This window comes from Amblyomma americanum, chromosome 1 (assembly GCF_052857255.1).
Source record: "Amblyomma americanum isolate KBUSLIRL-KWMA chromosome 1, ASM5285725v1, whole genome shotgun sequence".
In the NCBI taxonomy this organism is placed as follows: domain Eukaryota; kingdom Metazoa; phylum Arthropoda; class Arachnida; order Ixodida; family Ixodidae; genus Amblyomma; species Amblyomma americanum.
Genome location: NC_135497.1, coordinates 158585232 through 158605355, shown reverse-complemented (window position 1 = coordinate 158605355; position 20124 = coordinate 158585232). Strand labels below are relative to the sequence as shown.

At 47.5% G+C, this 20124-nt stretch overlaps 1 protein-coding gene across 1 annotated transcript in view; it reads left to right on the top strand.

Moving 5' to 3' along the window:
• Positions 1–186: 186 nt before the first annotated feature.
• Positions 187–20124, top strand: part of LOC144114481 (uncharacterized) — a 45050-nt gene continuing 25112 nt past the window's right edge. The window contains exons 1-7 of the mRNA XM_077648247.1: positions 187–277; positions 1561–1631; positions 11054–11294; positions 12597–12695; positions 12790–12975; positions 16733–17026; positions 19313–19483. Coding sequence (XP_077504373.1) covers positions 187–277; positions 1561–1631; positions 11054–11294; positions 12597–12695; positions 12790–12975; positions 16733–17026; positions 19313–19483 — 1153 coding nt within the window. The remainder of the gene's footprint in view (positions 278–1560; positions 1632–11053; positions 11295–12596; positions 12696–12789; positions 12976–16732; positions 17027–19312; positions 19484–20124) is intronic.

Below are 20124 nucleotides of genomic sequence, written 5' to 3'. Positions count from 1 at the left end.
AAGTGCCGCGCGACGAGACCCCCGCCTCCTCGTCGGTTCCTTTGTGAGCATCACGCCGCCGGCGCGGCGCTGCTGCTCGCGTTACGCACGACGGTGAGGAGGGAGCGTCGCGAAAAAAGCGGTTCACTGGCCCACGCGCTCGACGGAAGCACGCTGGCGCTATTCTTTCCGGACGGATATGCGCGAATGGTGCGAGCCGGTGTGGTTCGCTGGCTCTCTTCCCTGAAGAGCCAGCAGCTCGTCCGCCGGCCACACAAACCGCGTGTTCTCACCGAGGGTGAGCGAGTATAGACAGTGGTGGTTTGCGAGCGCGTGGACGTAGGGCGTGCGAACGATGGCAGGGCTCGTGTAGTCGTGCCTGCGTAAGCGTGCAGTTTAGCCACGATTTGTTTTGACCACTGTTCGCGCTGCCAATCCTGATGGCAAACAAGATGATAGCCAGCTATTTGGAAGTAACGGAGTCACTTCACGTTCGAAAAATCTTCGTTAATCAGGCCCAAGAATGTATAGCAAATGAACCAGGGACTCTGGCTAACTACGAACTCACCTAGCTTGCGAAAAAAATTGCCGAATCTGCTTTCTCAGGGAAAATTATACCAGTGAATGCGCTCAATAGGTGTAAAGCGAATATACCCGTAGAATATAGTTTTTCTTTCTCTCGCACTACCCTTTTGTTTTTATGCCACGTGAAATAAATTTCTATTCTTTCTTCGCTCTTGTTTTTCCTCTTTCTCTCTCTCTCTCTCTCTCTCTCTTTCTTTCTTTCTTTCTTTCTTTCTTTCTTTCGCGTTGCATTTCACATCCAGCAGTCCTTCTGCTGACACAGTCAGGCCAAGTCGTCTTCCACGACGATTGAAAGGTTCTCTCGTCTCAAGACTAACGCCGAGAAGTTTTCTGCATGCGGCACGCTTTTAGTGTCTTCCGCAGGTCTCGTGCACAATGTAAACATGACCGTGACAGATGCGCTTGTACCTCGCCCACTGATCTCAGGATTTGACCCGGGGTCCGCTCTTGCTGTTCCGAGTCTGCGCAGAGTGGAAACGGCGCAGGAAAGAAAGGATATATTTGTTGAGGCAATTTCATTTAGCAAATTTAGGGTACCCTGATCCTCTATAATGTTCATGGAGGTACGTATGGCAAAAAAAAGAGGCAGAGAGGTATGTGTTATTCTCTATAAAGAAATTCAGCTGAGCCGTAGGTGCACCTGAAGTCCTCTTCAAAATAAGAACTTCATACCGTATGTCTGGTGCAAGAATTCCAGGCACCTTTTAGCCAGTTTGCTCCTTAAAGGCTTAAATCGCACTCACGGGAACGAAAACTGCGTTTGAGGCTCGAACCATTTTACGTCCACGTCTTGGCACCGCAGTTTCAACACAGAGAGAGGAAAACGGGTTCCTAGGCAACGGAATTAAGTCTTAATCATTTTGAAACTCTCTCCCCCTGTTATTCAGTTTCGTTCACCTTCTCCTTGTGGTTGCGAACAACACCACGGCATATCCGTCTTTTCATCATGTTTGCATTTTTCAAATAAAAGCGCCTTCACTTCTTTTTTTCTCACAGGCCCCGCAAGCCCACCGCTGAACATCACGGCTCGGCCAACCGGTCCGAACTCGATCAAGATATCTTGGGAGGTAAGATTCAGAATTGTCCTCATCAGACCTGAGCAAAAGTTCGACTTGCCTACGTTATTCAAAATATACTTTTCAAGTCTGGGCGTTCCCGTGAACGTATACACTAAAAATGTTGCAGCTGTGGATCCAGCAGCTCTTTCTCTACATATATGACCTTTCTACACGCTATGCGCGACTTGTCTCTCTGAATGCTTAGCCTCCATGGCTACTAATGGATCCATTTAAATACATGCGCCACCGAAAACTTATCTGCGCCGTATTTACAAATAATCTTGCGGTGAAGCAGCTGGGAGCAGAAATTGGGAGGCTTTTAAGAGTACCGCTGTGTTGCTACATACGCAGTTCTTTAAAAGGTGACCACGTGGGAGTACAGTGAGCACTCTGTGACTTCCAATGGGGCTTAGGCTCCAGGAATGATGTACTTAAAAAAAAAACGCCGTAAAAGGACAGATGGCCGTTAAGATGTACTTGGGGTCCGACGAGGATACGCTGCATATGCTCATTAGTTGTACAATATTTGGATGATCCGCATGTTATACTCTTACCCGAAAATTTAGCTTACGCCTTCCACAGAAACCTTTTGGTCTAAAATCGATTAGGAGCCTTATGCTCAGACGTGGGCAGGAATGTGGAAGAATTGTTCAGCTCCTGGTAGGCGTAGTGTGTAAAAGTAGTAGTAAATTTTTAATAATAATAATAATAATAATAATAATAATAATTATAATAATAATAATAATAATAATAATAATAATAATAATAATAATAATAATAATAATAATAATAATAATAATAATAATAATAATAATGGTGATGATGATGATGATGATGATGATGATGATGATGATGATGATGATGATGGTGGTGGTGGTGGTGGTGGTTAAAAGATTTTTGCTAACCCCGGCATCTGCCATCACTGTGGCGGCGGCATCTGAACTGGGGCAGCGGAAATAAAGGATAGCAGGCAGTTTGAAGAAGTGAAATGAAAGAGGTGAGGGGACAGAAAAAAGGACGCAGGGAGTGGTCATATATACACTATTTACAGGCGCAAAACAGACGGGACGTCAAGCCCGTCGGTTCGAGAAATTCACAGAGGCTCACCAAGGTTCGCTCACGGGTGCGCGCACTACCCTGAGGCCACAATAACGTCTTGAGCGAGTCTGGGAATATGCCCAGCGCACTGTAGGCCGCGAGCATATCACGACGGCTTAGTGTAAAACAAATGCGTGTTACGCGAACTACCTCGCTACAGTAATTTCCATTTGTCGTGCAGTTTTTCAGCACGGTTTGGCCAATATAAGCTGCTTCTTCACAAATATATTTTTTTGTTACGAATCTCTCCCGGCTCGCACCTCCTACTTCTTTATTACTTAGCAGATATGAGCACTTTTCAACAAAGCCACTGCTGTATTGTGTCCGGGCTTTGCCTCATTTTTACAGCTCAAAGTTAATTGACAAAAAAGCGAGCTCCTTGCCAAAAAGCAGTTTCGCAAACTTCCTGGCGATCATCTGAGGTTTATCTAGCGCACATTTCAGTAAACGTCGCAGCTGGTTGTCTTTGGCAGAATTCCCAAGCTGGGCAAACAACACGGGAGCGTGCAAGCCTTGCTCTGATAGAGGCAACGGGAATACAGACTTCGAACAGACGCAGTGTCGTCAAGAGCACTGCGATAGCGCTCGAATTTGCTAATGTCACTGAAACATTGTGAAATGGGCGCGTCATCTGTTCAAACTCCGACAGCCCGTAGCTTAGTTTCTCCTTCTTTCGACATCGCTTTGCAATGTCTGAGACTTTCGTACGTGACGCTTCCGTTGTGACTACTTTGGCTCGAACCCGGTAATAAAGCTCGTCAGGAATCCCCTCTTTCCTATAGCTGTTATCATTCCGATAATTGCGTATTCAATAGCAGAATACCGTTGTAAAAATAACCTGCTCGCAATTCCGTTTTCTCTGACTGTTCTACTTTTTTTACTGGCTATTCTCCCGAAATGCAGTCAGTTACGCATTCCAGTGACATACAGTGGCAGTGAATAGATTCAATATATATATATATATATATATATATATATATATATATATATATATATATATATATATATATATATATATATATATATATATATATATAAAAGGCAGTTTCAGTAGCTGTGGAATGCTGCAAGCTAAACTTCTATGGCAGAAAATAGCCCATGACATACTTATTCGAGAGCAGCGACAGCTGCCACAGAAAGTGCTCTTTTGTGGCCAAAAAAAAAAAAAGGCTGGAAGACGGTCAGCCATTAAAAATACAGAATTCACGTCGGGTCCAATTTTGCAGCCATGGAAACTCCAAGTATCAAAAGCAAGCAGGCACGTTGCCGCAAGATTATAGATGGCACTTCTTGTTTAATTCGCAAGTACTTCGTAGCTATTTATCTCCTCTTTTTTCTTTGCGGTGACAAGTTCTCTCAGCGTAGCAGCGCCATTCTCGAAACATTGCTTCATCCCATCTTTTGCTTTTCTTTTTGCCAAAAGTCATCGGGTGATAATTCTGTGAACGAAAGAATAAATGGTTTTTCTATCCGTTTTTTTTCCCCGCGCGCCTCGCATCAATGGTTCCGTTCCTAATTGAAGGCGCTAATTAGTGGACACTGGACAGCCATGATCGATACCGGAGAGACACGTTCAGCGCGCAGAGTGCAAGTTGGTCGCGGGAGGCTTTATTTCTATTTTTTTTCTTTCAAGCGCTCGAAAAGTTTTTCAGTTAGGGATTAGCACTGTCGGAAAGCGGTCGAAAAACGAGTCGCACTAGGGGCTCCTTTTGTCCAGTGCTTCAAGTTAATGAAAAAATGCAAGAAAGAAACGGACGCGTTAGCTCGGTTTGCTGAACGGAGTAAACATGAATTTTCGCGCATTAACATGGAGGATGGAATTTAGTCCGCGCATTGAAATGTCAGCGATTGCTGCAGGTGACTTTTCCTCTGAAAAAAAAAAAGACGGGGGGGGGGGGGAGAATTGGAGGAACGTACGTGCAAGAAGAGCTAGCTTCTCTTTTAGCGATACATTTACGTGTCTGGTAATCGACAGAAATTAGTGTTACTGCTGACACATTTGCTTCTTATGCTATACCTTGTTTTCAATCATTTTTATACACTGGCACACTGCGTAGAGGAGGGGGCGTGGCCGTCATTGTGAAAGATGCGTGGTCTGTATCAGAAATGGCACTTTCCTTTTTGCGAGCTTAAGTGGTTGCGTTGCAACTTTGCTCATCCAGCTGAGGTGTTAATAGTTGTATTGTCTGTTTACCGCCCCCCTTGTTACAACGTTCGGCTATTTCTATCAGAGCTTGATATAGCATTATCATCCCTTTCTCTCGACGAGCATGTGTGTATGTTAGGCGATGTCAACATTGATACCCTCCGCCCTACTCTGCCTCAGGTCACCGAATATCTCGATATTCTATCGAAATGGGGATTAGAAAGCTTAATTCATCAGGCAACACGTGAAGAATTTCTTTCAGGAAAGTTGGTCAAATACTGCACTGACCGTATTAATGTCCGGAGCTCCAATCTTGAAGCACAGGGAACTGTTGTAGAAACCGAGATCGCTGATCACTATTTCGTCTGCTGTCGTCTTTTAGAATATGCCAAACCTCTGATTGCCAGCAAAATGAAAAAGGAAACTTCCATTGTTTATCCCAGGCTCTTTGACGAATGCATCACACAACATGACTGGCACTTCCTTGTGATGTACGGTCTCTACAGCTAATTTATACGACCATTTTGTTCAGATACTCCGTGATTATAGGAACAAATGTGCACGCTCCTTAAAAGTCTGATTACGTCGCGAAGCGAAGAAATAGTTATCATCGCAAACATTAACGGCAATTAAGGAAAAATACCTTTTGTGGGCTCATGCAAAACGGGCTCCTAACCGTCCCGAGCTGCTGATGAAATTCAAAATATGTAGAAATCGAGGCAATTCCATGATCCGCTTGGCTAAGCGAAATCATTTGCGCGGCAAATTTAAGGAAGCTCGTTCAGACATAAAAAAAGACGTGGTCTCTCGCAAATGAATTAAGGGGCGTACACAAACGTGGAAGGAGCCAGCTATCACTCTTTCCACGTTTTTCTGCACACAGGGGAAGCGTTTCAAATGAACTTAACTCGTTCTTCTCACGCGTCTGTGGTACCCTGATTTCTGCACTTTAAGAAACACCGCACGTGAATCTGCTCATCTTCCTGCTCTCTCTCTCTCTGATCTAGATCTTAGATCAATACTTTTTAACTTAAAATCTAATAAATCACCTGGCGTTGATGGTATTTCCGTGGTCGAGCTACGGAGAAGTTTTGGTGTTGTTAAGTATGTGCTTCTGTCATTGCTAAACGATGGTCTATCTAGGCGTATTGTCTCAACAGAATTGAAAAAGGCCATAGCAATACCCCTGTTCAAGGGAGGTGCGCGAAATGAGCATGAAAATTACCGGCCAATTTCCGTACTGCCATGTATCTCTCAAATATTAGAAAAACACCTACTGCAAGTCATGACTAAGTATCTCGATGTCAATACCATTGTTTCTAGTGCGCAGTACGGCTTTATACCAGGCAAAGGCACACAGGCTCTTCTAGAGGACATTTCAGACCTCATAAATTCAGTTTTTGACACCAGTCAGGTTGTATGCGCTCTCTTCCTCGATGTTAGCAAAGCTTTTGACAGTGTATACCGTAGTCTTTTAATAACTAAACTTTCATTGATAGGGTATCGAGGGCCTATTTTAAAACTGCTTATTAACTTTTTAGAGGATAGAACGCCATTTGTTTCCATGGACAGTACCGTAGTAACGTAACAATGATAAAAGCCTGAGTACATCAAGCATCACTCTTAAGTCCACTTCTTTTTAACCTATATGTCAATGACCTCGCTGCTGCTATTCCTGCCTCTACTTTTCAATATGCACACCATACTGTTATCTTATCTCAAGGTTCCCGCTTCACAGACGCAATCTCCCACCTGCAAAATGCAAAGGTTAGCGTTATGAATTGCTTTCCTGAAAATGTGGTTAGTGTAAACGTCCCCAAAACACAGCTTACCTGTTTCCCCAATCCTTTGAAGAAAGTTAGTTTAACTATTCCACTACTGGTGAACGCTTCATCTTGTTCTCCTTGCACTTGTTCGCCATATGTCGCATTTATTAAATACTTGGGTGTCCTACTTGACAGTGACTTCGCTTGCAATTCCAACCTGGCCTATATATGCCCACGGCTACGTGCAGTGTCAGGCACATTATACAGCGTTAGATACTGCATGTCTTTGTCCGTTCGTAATATACAAGCACTGGGTTATAGTATACTTCGCTATGGGATTACTGTGTTCGGTCATTGCACGTTGCGATGGAAAAACAGAATAAACACCTTTGATCTATTTTAAATATTATTAGCTATGATTTAGGATTAGTCTCCGGCACTGACCTTTTTAAAGCCTTACGATTCTCGAACTGCAATGCCCTTCTCATAGCAAATGTTATCATGAGGCATTTTTGGTCTAATAAGTACAAACTATAATATGTTCCCGAGCGTTCTCTGCGGCCTAAAGACCGCTTTCGGGTGCCTCGCCGCTGTTCCTGACACGGACGGCGAACTCGTAGTTATTTCATTCCCTTTCTTAATCAGCTACCAGCAAGTGCTTTTCGCGCGAAAACGAAGCACAAACTTTAAAAAATTCTTCGTCACATTAACCTTTAATATTCCAGCCCTCGGTATTTTTTTTCAGGCCCATTAAACTCATATAAACGTATGAAATCGCAGTCTAATGGGACGATCGAAATTTCCGGAGCCCTTCACTGCGGCGTCTCTCATAGCCTGAGTCGCTTTGGGACGTTAAACTCAACTAAATGAATGAATGCAATATTTTTCCGGCCACTTGATTAAACAGTTACTGACTGAAATAATTTTTTTTTCATTTGGTTCTGTTGTTCTGTGCCTTGCTGATATCGTATGTAAACTCTTGCCTCGTTTTTCTTGTTCATTTCAAATCGCGGGCTCTTAGCACGATAAAAAAAATTCCAGGGTTTTAGTGTACATAGCAGCATGGTCAATTCTCGGTTGTTGTGCATTAGGAATGCTTCCTCATAGTGCATTTCAGTGTAAGTTACGTGGTTTGTTTTCCTTTCTTTCACCTCCCATTGCTGTTGGTGCTACTTCGTTTTGTATGTTTCCTGCTAAAAATGTTTTCATGTTTTCGCATATTTTGTAGTGTGACATTTCACATTGTGAACGCTGCCTGTTGGCTCTGCGTTTCAAGCCCAGTGCGGCTTTGGCAGGCCTATTATGTATTAGTAGTGATGAAACTCTCAAAGTGATAAAGTATTATTATTATTATTATTATTATTATTATTATTATTATTATTATTATTATTATTATTATTATTATTATTATTATTATTATTATTATTATTATTATTATTATTATTATTATTATTATTACGTCTTTTATCGCGCTTGCTATTTCAGAAACTACGGACGCATCTGTGATCAGTGCGTAAGCCATATTTAGCTCTGCAACTCCAAGGTATTCTGAAGCAGCGGATGGAATTTTACGGCGTGTTTAATGATTTAAAAGGCAGAAAATATAACTGCAGCGTTAACATTTTCAAAGCAGCGCCGATCCGGCTTGACGCGTGCGCTATTACAGATAAGTAAAAGAAAACGTGCTTCTCAGTTTTACGGTATTTAACGGTACATATTTGGCCCCACTTTGTGAACCACTGATGCTGGTTCATCACTTTGTATAGTTAAAAACACTGCATTTGTAGAGGACAGCGCTCGTGGGGGTTTCTACTCGTAGTAGCCAAATCACCAAAATAGCTTCAACGCTTGGAGGCAACGGTTTTCGCACACATTTTTTGTCATGTTTACTCAGAACTCAGTTAAGTCACGCATTTTGCTGCTTTTCGACATTGTCGTAGTGGAGGCCCAAAGCGCGATTTTTTTTCTCTCTTTCTGGATTTTCTCCGCACATCCTAGGAAAGTACAGTAGCTGAGCCACACAACAGCTCAATCTCTCCAGACCGCCACAAAAATTACCACACCTGTCCCTAACACAGACCATGTAGACATATATTAATATTAGTTTATGCCGCACCTTTATGTTCCTGGCCCAAAAATGTGACATCACGTTTGAGGAGAAATGTTTTCGTAAAGTCCTTCAAATGGAGCCTCAAAAGCTGAACCGCTAATGGTGCGCGACCTAGAAGGCTTATTACTGCTTTTTTTTCACCTGCTGCTCATGCGACAGTGAAGGGGCAACGCCAAAGCAGAGGTTCCTGTAAGGAGGGAAGGCGTGACACGCCGGGCGCTGTCAGGATCTCGAAGAAGCAAAGTTCATTTAACGCCAAGTTAAAATGCGCGCTTCATTCGTTTCCCGAGCTCGCTGGGGAGAAAGAGAGTCCGGTTTCCCTCAGGGCGCCCGCCGGCATTTGCAGAAGCTCTGCACACTGTCATTACTGTGGCGTGCGCTGGGCGTTGCGCCCGAGCAATGAACGCTGAGTTATCCGCCTGCCTCCGCCGGCGGCCGAAAGTAGAGTGCTCACGCGCTTCCCGCAAAAGAACCCCTGCACCTTGCCAGGCGGCCATCGATTTATTGAACGCTCGGACGTGTTCATGACTTCTCGCACCGCACCGACTGTTGGTCCCTCTGCCCAGCGCGTTTGTCAACTTCTGGTGTGTTTGTATACGCGAGTATCTGCTTTAGACTATATGGTAATGGCTCAGTTCGAGGATAGAGCGGGTCACAATGAGGTATGTGGGGTTTAACGTCCTGTTGATGCACCTGGGTAATGAGAGACGCCGTAGCAAAGTGGTGTGGGTTAATTTTCGACAACCTGGAGTTCTTTAACGTGCACTTACATCGCACAGAACACGGCGAGTTTATGCAGTCCTCCTCCATCAAAATGCGGATTCGATCCCGCGACCTCGTGCCCAGCACCAGAATGCCATAGCCACTGAGCTACCGAGGCGGAAAGGGGGGTCAATATGTCAGTATCGCTACAGCGGCAGCTTGTGTGAACTGTAAAAGTGTTCTTGAGAACCCACCTGTCAACGCCACGGACGCGGTTCGGCATGTTTGGCGTATTTCGTAATGAAGCTACAATAGAGCGCCTCTATATACGTTCTCTCCCTTGGAGATGCCAATGCTGCTGCTCTCCGGTCATTTATGCTTTGCTGTCTCGGTCTTATATACGTGTTTTCAGCGTGCCTGACCATAACAGCACTTGTAAACACAAGCAGTGAGGGCAGCAGTTAAATTATGTTTTCCCAAACATGAGTCCTTTTTCATGTTCTCTGTGGTCCACAACTTTGATAGCACCGGAAGGATGCGTTCAAGGCGAATTTTATTCTCACATTGGAACACTCAGAGAATGATAGCAGTGTCTGCCCAATAATACCAATTCTCCGAGTTACAGACGCACCAGGTTACGTTCGTAAACCAGCGAATCTGCATGCCCTCCAAGGGCTGGTCTCGTGAGCCAGTAGTGAACAGTCCTTGCGTGCGAACTGCTTTGAGAATTCTGCCGCTGATTTGCGGACGCCAGCTGTAAGCAATCGGCACCAAGGCAGAAACTACATATACCTTCGTTTCCCACAGATGATCATCTCTTTTGCCCTACCGAAGCTTTCTTAGCAATAAAAACAAAAGTCGCCTCGAGACACAGCCCCGCCAACGCCAGTTGAATGACAGCAAAATGTGCAGAACTTGCTGTTCATCGAGGTGGCTCAGCAGTCAGGTCTTTCTGCACTGGCGCCGCAGGTTATGTTCCTGGCCGTTTGCATTTCGTTGCAGTCCAAACGGACCAATTTGTTTCAGCAAGCGGTGAACAGGCCCTCAGAAGGTATCTCAATGTCAATAGGTCCCTAGCCATTCGTGAGAAGGAGCTCGATAAAGGTACGAAGTACTTCTCGCGGCGTCCCTGTCCCTTTCCTAATGAAAATTCAGGAGGGGTGGGGGGGGGGGGGGGGCACTTTGTTGACCTAAAGTGCGGTGAGGCGAAAGCCTTTAGCGCGGTATTCCGGCTTGTGTCACTGAAGTGTGGTTAAGATGTTGAATAAGTACCCAACTGTTTGTGAATCTGAAATGCTGGAGACACTGGAGGTCATTTGGGAGGCATCCGTCTGATTGGACGCCTTTCCGCACTCTCCAGCGTCCTAGACAAGGAGAAATACATATGCGTTGGCAGAAAGTAGCGCAGTCGTTAGCACGCTCGGCTGTGGAACGGGAGGATGGTGGTTCGAATCCCAACGGGCATAAAGATTATTTTCTTATCGAGTTCAAGAGCGTAACAGACGGACGGACGTGAGCATGAGCAATTAAATGCTTTCGCCTTAATATGTAGCGACCGCGACCGGTCACTCGAGCAAAGCGCTCATGGTGAGTACGACTTGATGCGCAGCCGCCCAAGGAGGAGGACTGGAATGGCCACCTGAAGGGCTACTACATCAGCTATCGACCGGTCGGCTCGAGTGAACAGCACTACCACAAGACGGTGGAGGTGCACAACCCACACCAGCGCCAGGAGATACACCTGACCAACCTGAGGTTGTCCATGTCGTACAGCGTGGCCATACAGGCTTTCACCGGCAAGGGCACGGGCCCCATGTCGCGCGAGGTCCTCGTCAAGACCCTTGACGACGGTGAGTGGCAACCACCACTTCCTCCTGAGCGAGGGACCAGATCGGTAATGACAGCACAGTTCCCGGCTCGTTTCAAGTAATGCTAATTCAGCTCACACAGCCGCCCATCCTAGTGGTGGCTAGTTGTCCGATGGAAAATTTCGCCGGTGTATAAATATTAACGAATGCGGTATTTTCTTTGTAGCTACATGCAAAGTGGGCACGCCGTAAAATCGTGAATCACAGATTATGTCGTACAGTGTCGCGCACCCTGTGCATTGAGCTTCCACTTGTGTGTTGGAGGCTTCCTAAGCGTACTCATCGAATAGTACGCAGTTATTTTCTTAGCACTTTCTCGGTTATTCTTTTAGCTGGACACTTATCGGTGCCCTCATCGGTTTTAATGGTCTCGAAGAGAAAGGCTATAATCGCGTATCTTTCATATTATGCAGTGAACGTCTTATTTCCTCTTTCTTACACCATCGACAGCCAGACGCACGCTTACGTAGCCTAGTACAAAAAGTTTTGCCTGCATGGGTCTCCTGTTGATAAGAGAATTAGGAAAGCTCGAGGACGTATTGAGAATGTTAATGCGGAGGGGGCAGAGTTGGAGTTTCCGAAACGTTCGAGATGACGTCAGCTATATTCAGTGAAGTATGCTTAGAGATACTCAGCGAGTGCAGATGAGAGAGCAATGCCGCAGCGGAGTAGCAAAGTTGATCTTGTGAAATCATCAAAAGCTCACTCAGTATTCTCGCGTATCTATGCCGCAACGTTTTGCTTCTATAGACAGTATACAGCCTTTTTAAGCTAGCACCGAGGATCTGGTTTTTGGTAACTGAATATGGTCGAGGTTATTTCTAGGAACAGGCTGCCGCGTGGCAACGGGCGCTCACGATTACAGGCAAGAATTCTTCCTTAATGAGCTTATTTGGCCATACGGTCTAGGTTCTGCTTGTTTCGTGTTCAGTACAAAGTATTCTCTACCACCGCAGCAGTTTTTTTTTTTGCGTTTATCAGTTCAGTGAGAATGACCCCTGCTTCACTGACCTAGCAGGGATAAAAAGGGGCCTCTTTCTTTGGTATTTATTTTCTCTCAGGATCCACAGAAATATGCCTATGGATTCCGTACGCGCCCTCTGGAACGCTTGGAGCATAGGCATCAATTAAGCCTTCTTAAAATCTCTATTTTTTTTACGGAGTAGGCGCTATGGCACCCCCAATGTGCATCAGGATCGAGTAGTATTCCAGCGGCCTTGCTACATGCACGCTTCCTGTAGCCTCACCGACATGGCGTGCCACTTTCACTGTATCTCTCCGCAGTACCACCGAGCCCTCCCAGCCTCGAAGTGGTTTCCGTATCCACAAGCTCCGTCACATTGGGATGGTCGCTGAAGACTTCTTTTGGGAACCCTGTGACAGGTAACCGCGCAATCTATCCTCTGGCGCAAAGGGCGCCTCTTCTCGAGGCGGAAAGCCGCATGAGCCACTGCGTCTCCCTTCGCCTTGGACGCAGAGTACGTGCTCCACCAGCGCAAGGAGGCCGACCACTGGCAGGAGACGCCCATCTCGACGACGCAGCCCGTGTACACGGTGCGAGATCTCGAGTGCGGCACCACGTACCAGTTCTACATGACTGCGCACAACTCACTCGGCCGCAGCGAGCCCAGCGACGTCATACGCGCCAAGACGGACGGCGCCGGTACGCAACGCTGCTCGGGCACCTGACACGGGCAAAAAGGATAGGAAGAGGGAGAGAGAAAGCCGTTCATGTATAACGAAAGGCACACGGCTGGGCTCGAAGGAGACATGAGGGGAGGGTCTTAAGTAGGCTGCTTTCCGTTCCGGTGCGACCTGTGGCTCCCAGATTCACTAAAACGGGAGAACCACAAAATAAAAAAAACGGAGCGCGGGTTAGCAACTCTTGCTTCCTGGAATTCTGTATTCTTACGCACTATTCATATGCATCCCCTGCGACGCACGTTTATATCAGTAGTATAAAAAAGTGGATTAGCTGGCAACTCTGCAAGCAAATCGTATCCCCGCCCGTACGTCTGCACTTTCCGACTCATTCCTTCACACTCTGCACCCAACGTGACTTGGGGTTGAAGCAGTGCAAGTGAGATAATATAGATTCCTGCGCATTTGCGCTCTCAACTTTGTTCTTTAACAGCTTAATATTACAGGTTCCTTGATCAGATCTGCACTGGTCACAATATTATGCGAAATTTTCAGTATAATTTTTCGGCAATGACCACCCTGCTCCCAGAGCCTTATGCATTTTCCCTCGTGCCGTATGTAGCGCTCAGCACGTTGCTATGACCGGTTCCTCTCTTACTTGCAAAAAAATAATCTTGCGCGTGCCAGAACGCTTTTGTCGCTTTCCTCACGTTTTTATTCGATATTTTATGTGCAAACAACCGGGCCTCGATGTCTCCCCAAGATTACCTTTTCGATATCTGTCCCAGTTGCTTCAGTGAGGAAAAAAAATTAATGAACGGATCTGCAAAAGAGCTTGTGGAGTTCGTTTAAGGGCCGACTAGAGGCACGTGCATATGAAAACTAAGGTCGCTTGCATTAGTAACATTCTAGAAAGGTTTAAGGGTATAGATTAAACTTTGATGGCTCTAAAAACATCAAACGCTGGAAAAGTGAATCGAGCCAGCACTTACTCCGCTATCACGACAGAATGAACCGTGAGCATGAGCAAATGGGCACGTGGCCGGTTACGAAGCCTTCTGAGGGCAAGGTTGTGCAACGACGGCATGATGCAAGTTTTGCGACCGCAGCATACGTATTTAGGGAACCGCATATACGTTGTACCTAGTCGAAAGCTCTCGCAATCACGCATGCTATTGCGAGCACTTGGGTGCACCGAGGGTGCACCGCCGTTGGCCTTTGATTCCAATCTAGCATCCCGTTTAACTTTTCTCGCTTTCTCGCTTGAATTCGGTTAGTTCGCCAGCACCGGACAAGGTCGCCCAAGGGCAGCGATAATCGACCACGTAATGAACGTATAAAAAGAAACGCTCCAACGCGCAAAGTGCGTAAAACGCACGCAAACAAAAGACTCCGAGCACACTTGGCTGTCCTTGCCTTTTCTTGAGTAACGACTAGGAGCACCGTCCTTCAGGTTTTATAGCTCCGCCGTTGGGGGTCTTTCTTTTTCTTTCCCACTGACGTACGATGTACGAGTTTCCCCTGCGGACGGGGGTTGCGGAAATCCAAATTTGGGACGACCTTCCTTCAGATGAAATCTGGAGAAAAGTGGGCAAACACGCACACACTGGTGAAGAAAGGGGGAAGGAGGAAAGAAATTCTGGAAATAGAAAAAAAAAAGAGGAGGGGGGAACCGATGAAAAGCGGCGCGCGCAGTCAATAATACAGTGCCTTGGAAGCCATAGCTGCAGCCGCGGTGGAGCCTGTCGCGTGTTCTCCTCGCAGCCACGGGCTGTGCTGTGCTATCTCGCCCACCCCCCACCCTCACCCCCACCACCCGCTTTGCACCGGACCGCGTCGCCACGAGTCCCCACGCGGCATACGGCGCGTCAGTCGCCACTGCTGTGTGCGCCAACCAATCTAGACTGTTGGGTCGATGGGCCCGCGCCGCGCGTCGCGAATTGCTCCGGGGACGGGCACAAATAAAGTACAACGTCTTGGAAGTGCTCGCGTTTACTTCTCTTTTCTGTCCTTCTTTTTCAGTAATTCTTCCTTTTCCTCGCCACTTGCTATAATCCGTGCGAGACAGTCGGACGCGCCGCCACGCCACGGAGGTTTGGGCTCCAGCCCACGGTTAATGTATAGAAAACTCGGTGCCCGTAAACAGACGTTGTTCGCCACCAGAGTTACTCGCGTGCACACCTTGTGACGTCCGCTTCATCTCGCTCGGTGCGCCGGAGTTTTCGCCGCCTTAATCTCACCCGGAAGCGCGCTTGACCTGGCAGCACCCGCCAGATGAGCCAAGACGAGATCGAGCAATGCAGCGATGTTTCTTTTTCTCGGTGCCGCTGATTCAATTATGAGCTGCGCTGATTTCCACGTCCTTTATCGAAGTCCTTCAATCTGCCTATAGATTTTCTCCGCCGGCGTTCCCCGCGTAGTTCTTCCCCTTCGCTCCTCCTTCCCGATTTCTCCTTCCGTTCCCGCGCGTAGTACGCCTGCAATAATGTCGCATTGGGTGCACGTGGACCGTTAATCTTGCGAACCTAGACGCAAAAAGTGTAATTGTTTCGAAAGAAACGAAAACACAAATACGGCATGTAACGCATTCAGGCAACGGGCACGCTGTTCTTGTATCCGGTTTAGTGGCAGCGATGTTAAGCGAAGGCCTTTGCCCCTTCCCTGCGCTTTCAAAAGGAGTCGCTAATTGAGATTTAATCTGCAGCACCTGCGCGGCGGCGTAACCAGCGAGAGCCTTTCGGCGTCATTGGTACGCAAGACGTAATGCGCCAAAGCTTTCACGCGCTCGCGCTGTCAGCGCCTAACAGCGCGGCATTACGCGGATGTTTCCATTGTTAACCCGTAAGCCGGCGTATGTTCTCTCTTAATGGGGAGTTATGGTGCAGGGAGAGAAAATGCCGGAGGTCTCCCATTTTGCTCCTTAAAACAAAAAAAAAATGAAACGAAAGGAATGGCAGAGACCAGCAAGGCAGGCGTGTCCTGTCATGACTCTTGTTGTTCTGCCATTACAGACGCCGCTCATGGCATATTACATTTTCCTTTTTAAAAAAAATACTCGTCCTGTTCGCATAGAAAAGCTCTCTATTCATTGCCTCGGCTGTTCTCGCTTCGAAACAGGTTGCGCTGCGGGCAAGTTTAAGCTCCGGTGCTCGTAATTACACGGTGGCCCAGACAAAGGTACGTGCGGCAACACAAGTACCGAATGGCATAAAATATTCTAAGAAGAAAATGAAACTACGCTGCGACTATCGACCGACGTAATCTTGAGTTGGAACTGCATTTCTTCCTTCCCAAAGAGGCAAAGCGATAGAATTTGCAAGCTCTGACCACCTCACTTTTGTGAGCGGGCTTGATATTCGCGCGGAGGTGAAATCGGCGCATGTGCAATGAACTATACGCTAGCTGCGTTCTCGCCCAAGTTTTGACCGCAAGTATACTGTTGACTTTAAGTGCGAAACACGCTTAGTTGACAGAGTCACATTTTGCCTACGGACGTACTGAATTCTTTCTTCTTCGCCGCCGCGGTGGCTCAGTGGTTATGGTGCTCGGCTGCTGACCGGAAAGACGCGGGTTCGATCCCGGCCGTGGCTGCTGAATTTCGATGGAGGCGAAATTCTGGAGGCCCGTGTACTGTGCGATGTCAGTGCACGTTAAAGAACCCCAGGTGGTCGAAATTTCTGGAGCCCTTCACTACGGCGTCCCTCACAGCCCGACTCGCTTTGGTACGGTAAACCCTCATAAACCATAAATTCTTTATTTTTATTTTTTCTCGCGAGCAGCGCCGCTGTCCCCGACCAAGGAGGAGTTCATCCAGGCCTCGCAGCGGCACGCCAGCCTGAGCCTGCGCAGCTGGAAGAGCGGCGGCTGCGAGCTGCTCGACTTCACGGTGCGTCTGCGCCAGGGCCCCGCGCAGGCCTGGTCCACGGTGGCCGAGGGGCTACCCGCCAACCAGAGCCAACTGCTACTGCGAAACCTGACGCCCGGTGCCACCTACAACGTACACGTGGTGGCCAGGTCCACGGCGGGAGCCACCGAGGCGCAATACGAGTTCACCACGCCGAACGGCACCGCTCGTCAGTATAGTGCACCATTCTTGGCTTTAATTTCTTTTTCTTTTTTACTCTGACTGGTATACGAGCATAGAAACAGAAGCAGCCAGAGCCATCTTTGTCGCTCACAGATACTATCTTCCCTACTTCCTTTAATTCCGTCGGGTTCATCACTGCAAGGAAAGAAATACATACAAACCGATTGTTCGAATTCATCTCTGCATAGCATAAGGCTGCACCTATTTGAGCGTCCCTTCGTGCTTCCGCTGCCACTTTATCTGAGGGCCAGGGACGCCTGAAGCCGGCTTAAAACTGTTTTTCCTTTGCCCCCCTCCCCCCTGTACACCTTAATGAATGAATGAATGAATGAATGAATGAATGAATGAATGAATGAATGAATGAATGAATGAATGAATGAATGAATGAATGAGTCACTCCAAGTCTCGTAAAGCACTATAAAACTCGTACAACAGACATTGCCTTGTAGTTAATGCTGTGACTCGGAGTACTAAAAGTCTATGCAGCGAATACACAGCAAGGAACCCACAAACTGCACCACAAGCAGTTCACCGACTAGTGTAACGAATGACGCACGAATAGAGGAAAACATGGCGATGCGTCATGAACTGCTTGCTGCTGAAAACCACCACCGCGAAAGTATTTATATACATAGCACATAATTCTGTTTCGTGTCATGTCTTCTTATTTATTGAACTATGTGCGCGCCGTCTGCTCGTGTGCGGGCAGTGCTTGATAATCAGAAAAAATTTGGCGTCGCTGACACATGTGTGAGCTCGCCGATAGCTCCGGAACGATTTCACGTTGCGTGACACTTGAGATTTGGCAGCGTAAGCCTGGGAAAAAGGAGTGCTGCCGCACTTTTACCCATGCTGAAGGAAAAGTCATTCGTTTGGACTACCAACAATCCTAAGCGGTAAACGTTTTACGTTGACACAGTATAGTACAGTAAAACACTCAGCCGTAGACCTTCCATATCGTATCCAGCTCACTTGCCTGCCTTACAACAAAACAAGAAATGAAGGAGAGAAATCGTGTATCGTTCGAACGGCACCATTCCTTAAAGAGTTTTCGGTGTTGTGTTGGAACTCAGGTAGCGTGGCCGGGCCGAAGAATGGACAAGGAAGATCGGAGACGTGGTTACGAGGAAGACACTGGAAAACTTTATACAACTGTTTACATCATGTACACGTAAGGAGCAACTAAGAGTGTCTCTCAGCAAAAGGGAACGTCTTAGCAGAAGGGAGTCTCAGTGAGAGAGAGCTTCTCGGCCGCATTCGCTGCCGTGTTTATAGAGATTTCCTTCCCTGAAATCCCTAGTTGGAGGCCGGGCCTGCCGAGGAAGGAGTATACTGAAGAGTTGAAAAGTTCACTGTGGCACTGATCACTCACTATCTCATTAGGGGATACGCCCCCGTCACGGGTTGGGCTTGAGGGTGAGGAGTGTGGCATCTATGTTGCGCAGACGCCGGAAGGTCCGCTAATAACGTTCCCGCGTTCTGAAGGTGGTCGCACGTGTGCCCGCACTTTTTCTTCATCAGTGTAAGGCCACAGGTTCAGGGCTAAGGCTACGTGGGGTAAACCGCTCGCCGGAAACTTCTCCTTTGACGAGGGATGCCGCAGTCAAACACGGTGACTGGACCCAGCTGACACCCGGGTCCACTATTGAACGTCCATTACGACTGGCTTTAGCAACTATCTTCGTCATGTAGATGACGGTGCACTGGCAGAGCTGCGCTGGCTGCTTTCAGGGGAGGCTTGCTGTCGCTGCAGCCGTGACTACGCCGGACGAGTCTCCGTTTTAATCCACTTGGGCTGGAGTGCATCCCGGGCATAACAGTTGTCCGTACACGAGATGCCGTGCAACAACAGATCAAAATTTGTCAATTACTTTTCTCGTGTCTGCGACAGTTTTCGCAGCTCCTGAGACGAGCCGGCCCTTTCGACTGCTGTTCTCAAGGAGACCTAACAGACTCTGCCCATCTTGACCAATATCTGGCATTCGTAGGCAGCGCAAGCCGTTTTAGCGCCGGTGCTAACTTTTCTAATTACGATTCCCGTGCACTAAGATGAGACGATGAGTTGGCCGAATATAAGATTGAACGGGCCAGTCTTCGCTGATCATGAACAGGTGTGGTGTGTCCATTTCCTTCTTGTTGGGAACTTCGTCTACCGAGACAACATACGCGCATCCGAACTTGGAACACATAGGGGTAGAGTAGATGCGCACGTCTAAAAGCCCCTTGCCCGAATGCGGCGCTGTCTTAGGCCCATGTCGACGCGTGCTCGCAGACGTGGCTTCGGTGGAGGCCACATCGTCGCAGCCCAAGCGCTCGTCGCTGCCCAGCATGACGGACCTGGAGATCCTGGTGCCCATCCTGGTCTCCAGCTGCGTCGTCCTCATCGTCATCGTGGTCGGCTGCATCCTCTGCTCCAGGGAGTCCCTCTGCTCCGACAGGCACTGTGAGCACAGCGTCCTCTCTCTCGCTCTCTATTCGCACCCCCTCTCGCTTTCGCTAAAAGTGAAATTGTCATGCAAAGGCTTAAGACGTAGCGTTCCTCTTCCTGTTTGCTGGTTTTTTTTTTTAACCGCGTAGTGGTGGCAACCGTGTCTCTTGAAACAGATCCGCATTTTGAGCTAACTGGTGTACGTTTTGTGATTGGGCAAATTGGGGCAAATGACCTTCGTAACCTGAGACGAAACGCCAACGGCCACGGTGGCTTTCAAATCAAGAAAAGGAAGATCCTTGAAAGGCGGAAAGCCGGTAAAAACGACGGCTATAGGCTCGAGCTCACTCTTGTAAGCTTCTGGCCCTTGCATAAAAATATAAAGAAAATGTATGAACCAGTACACGTTTTTGTTTCCAAACTTGCCCCCTGTGATCCAGGAAAACGCACTGATCCAGGTCAGTGTGCCCGTAGGATACTTTGCTGGCCAATGCTTCATTGGAAGCAGCCAGAAAAGAGAATACCTGGAACACATCGTTTTTCTGGTAGTATAGAGTTTCGATGAAGTGCCGCCACATTTTTGCTCCGCAAAGCCAAGACGAGCCCAAGTTCGCGGGTTCTATCCAGGCCGGTGAGGTGTGTCTGGGTTTCCGAGC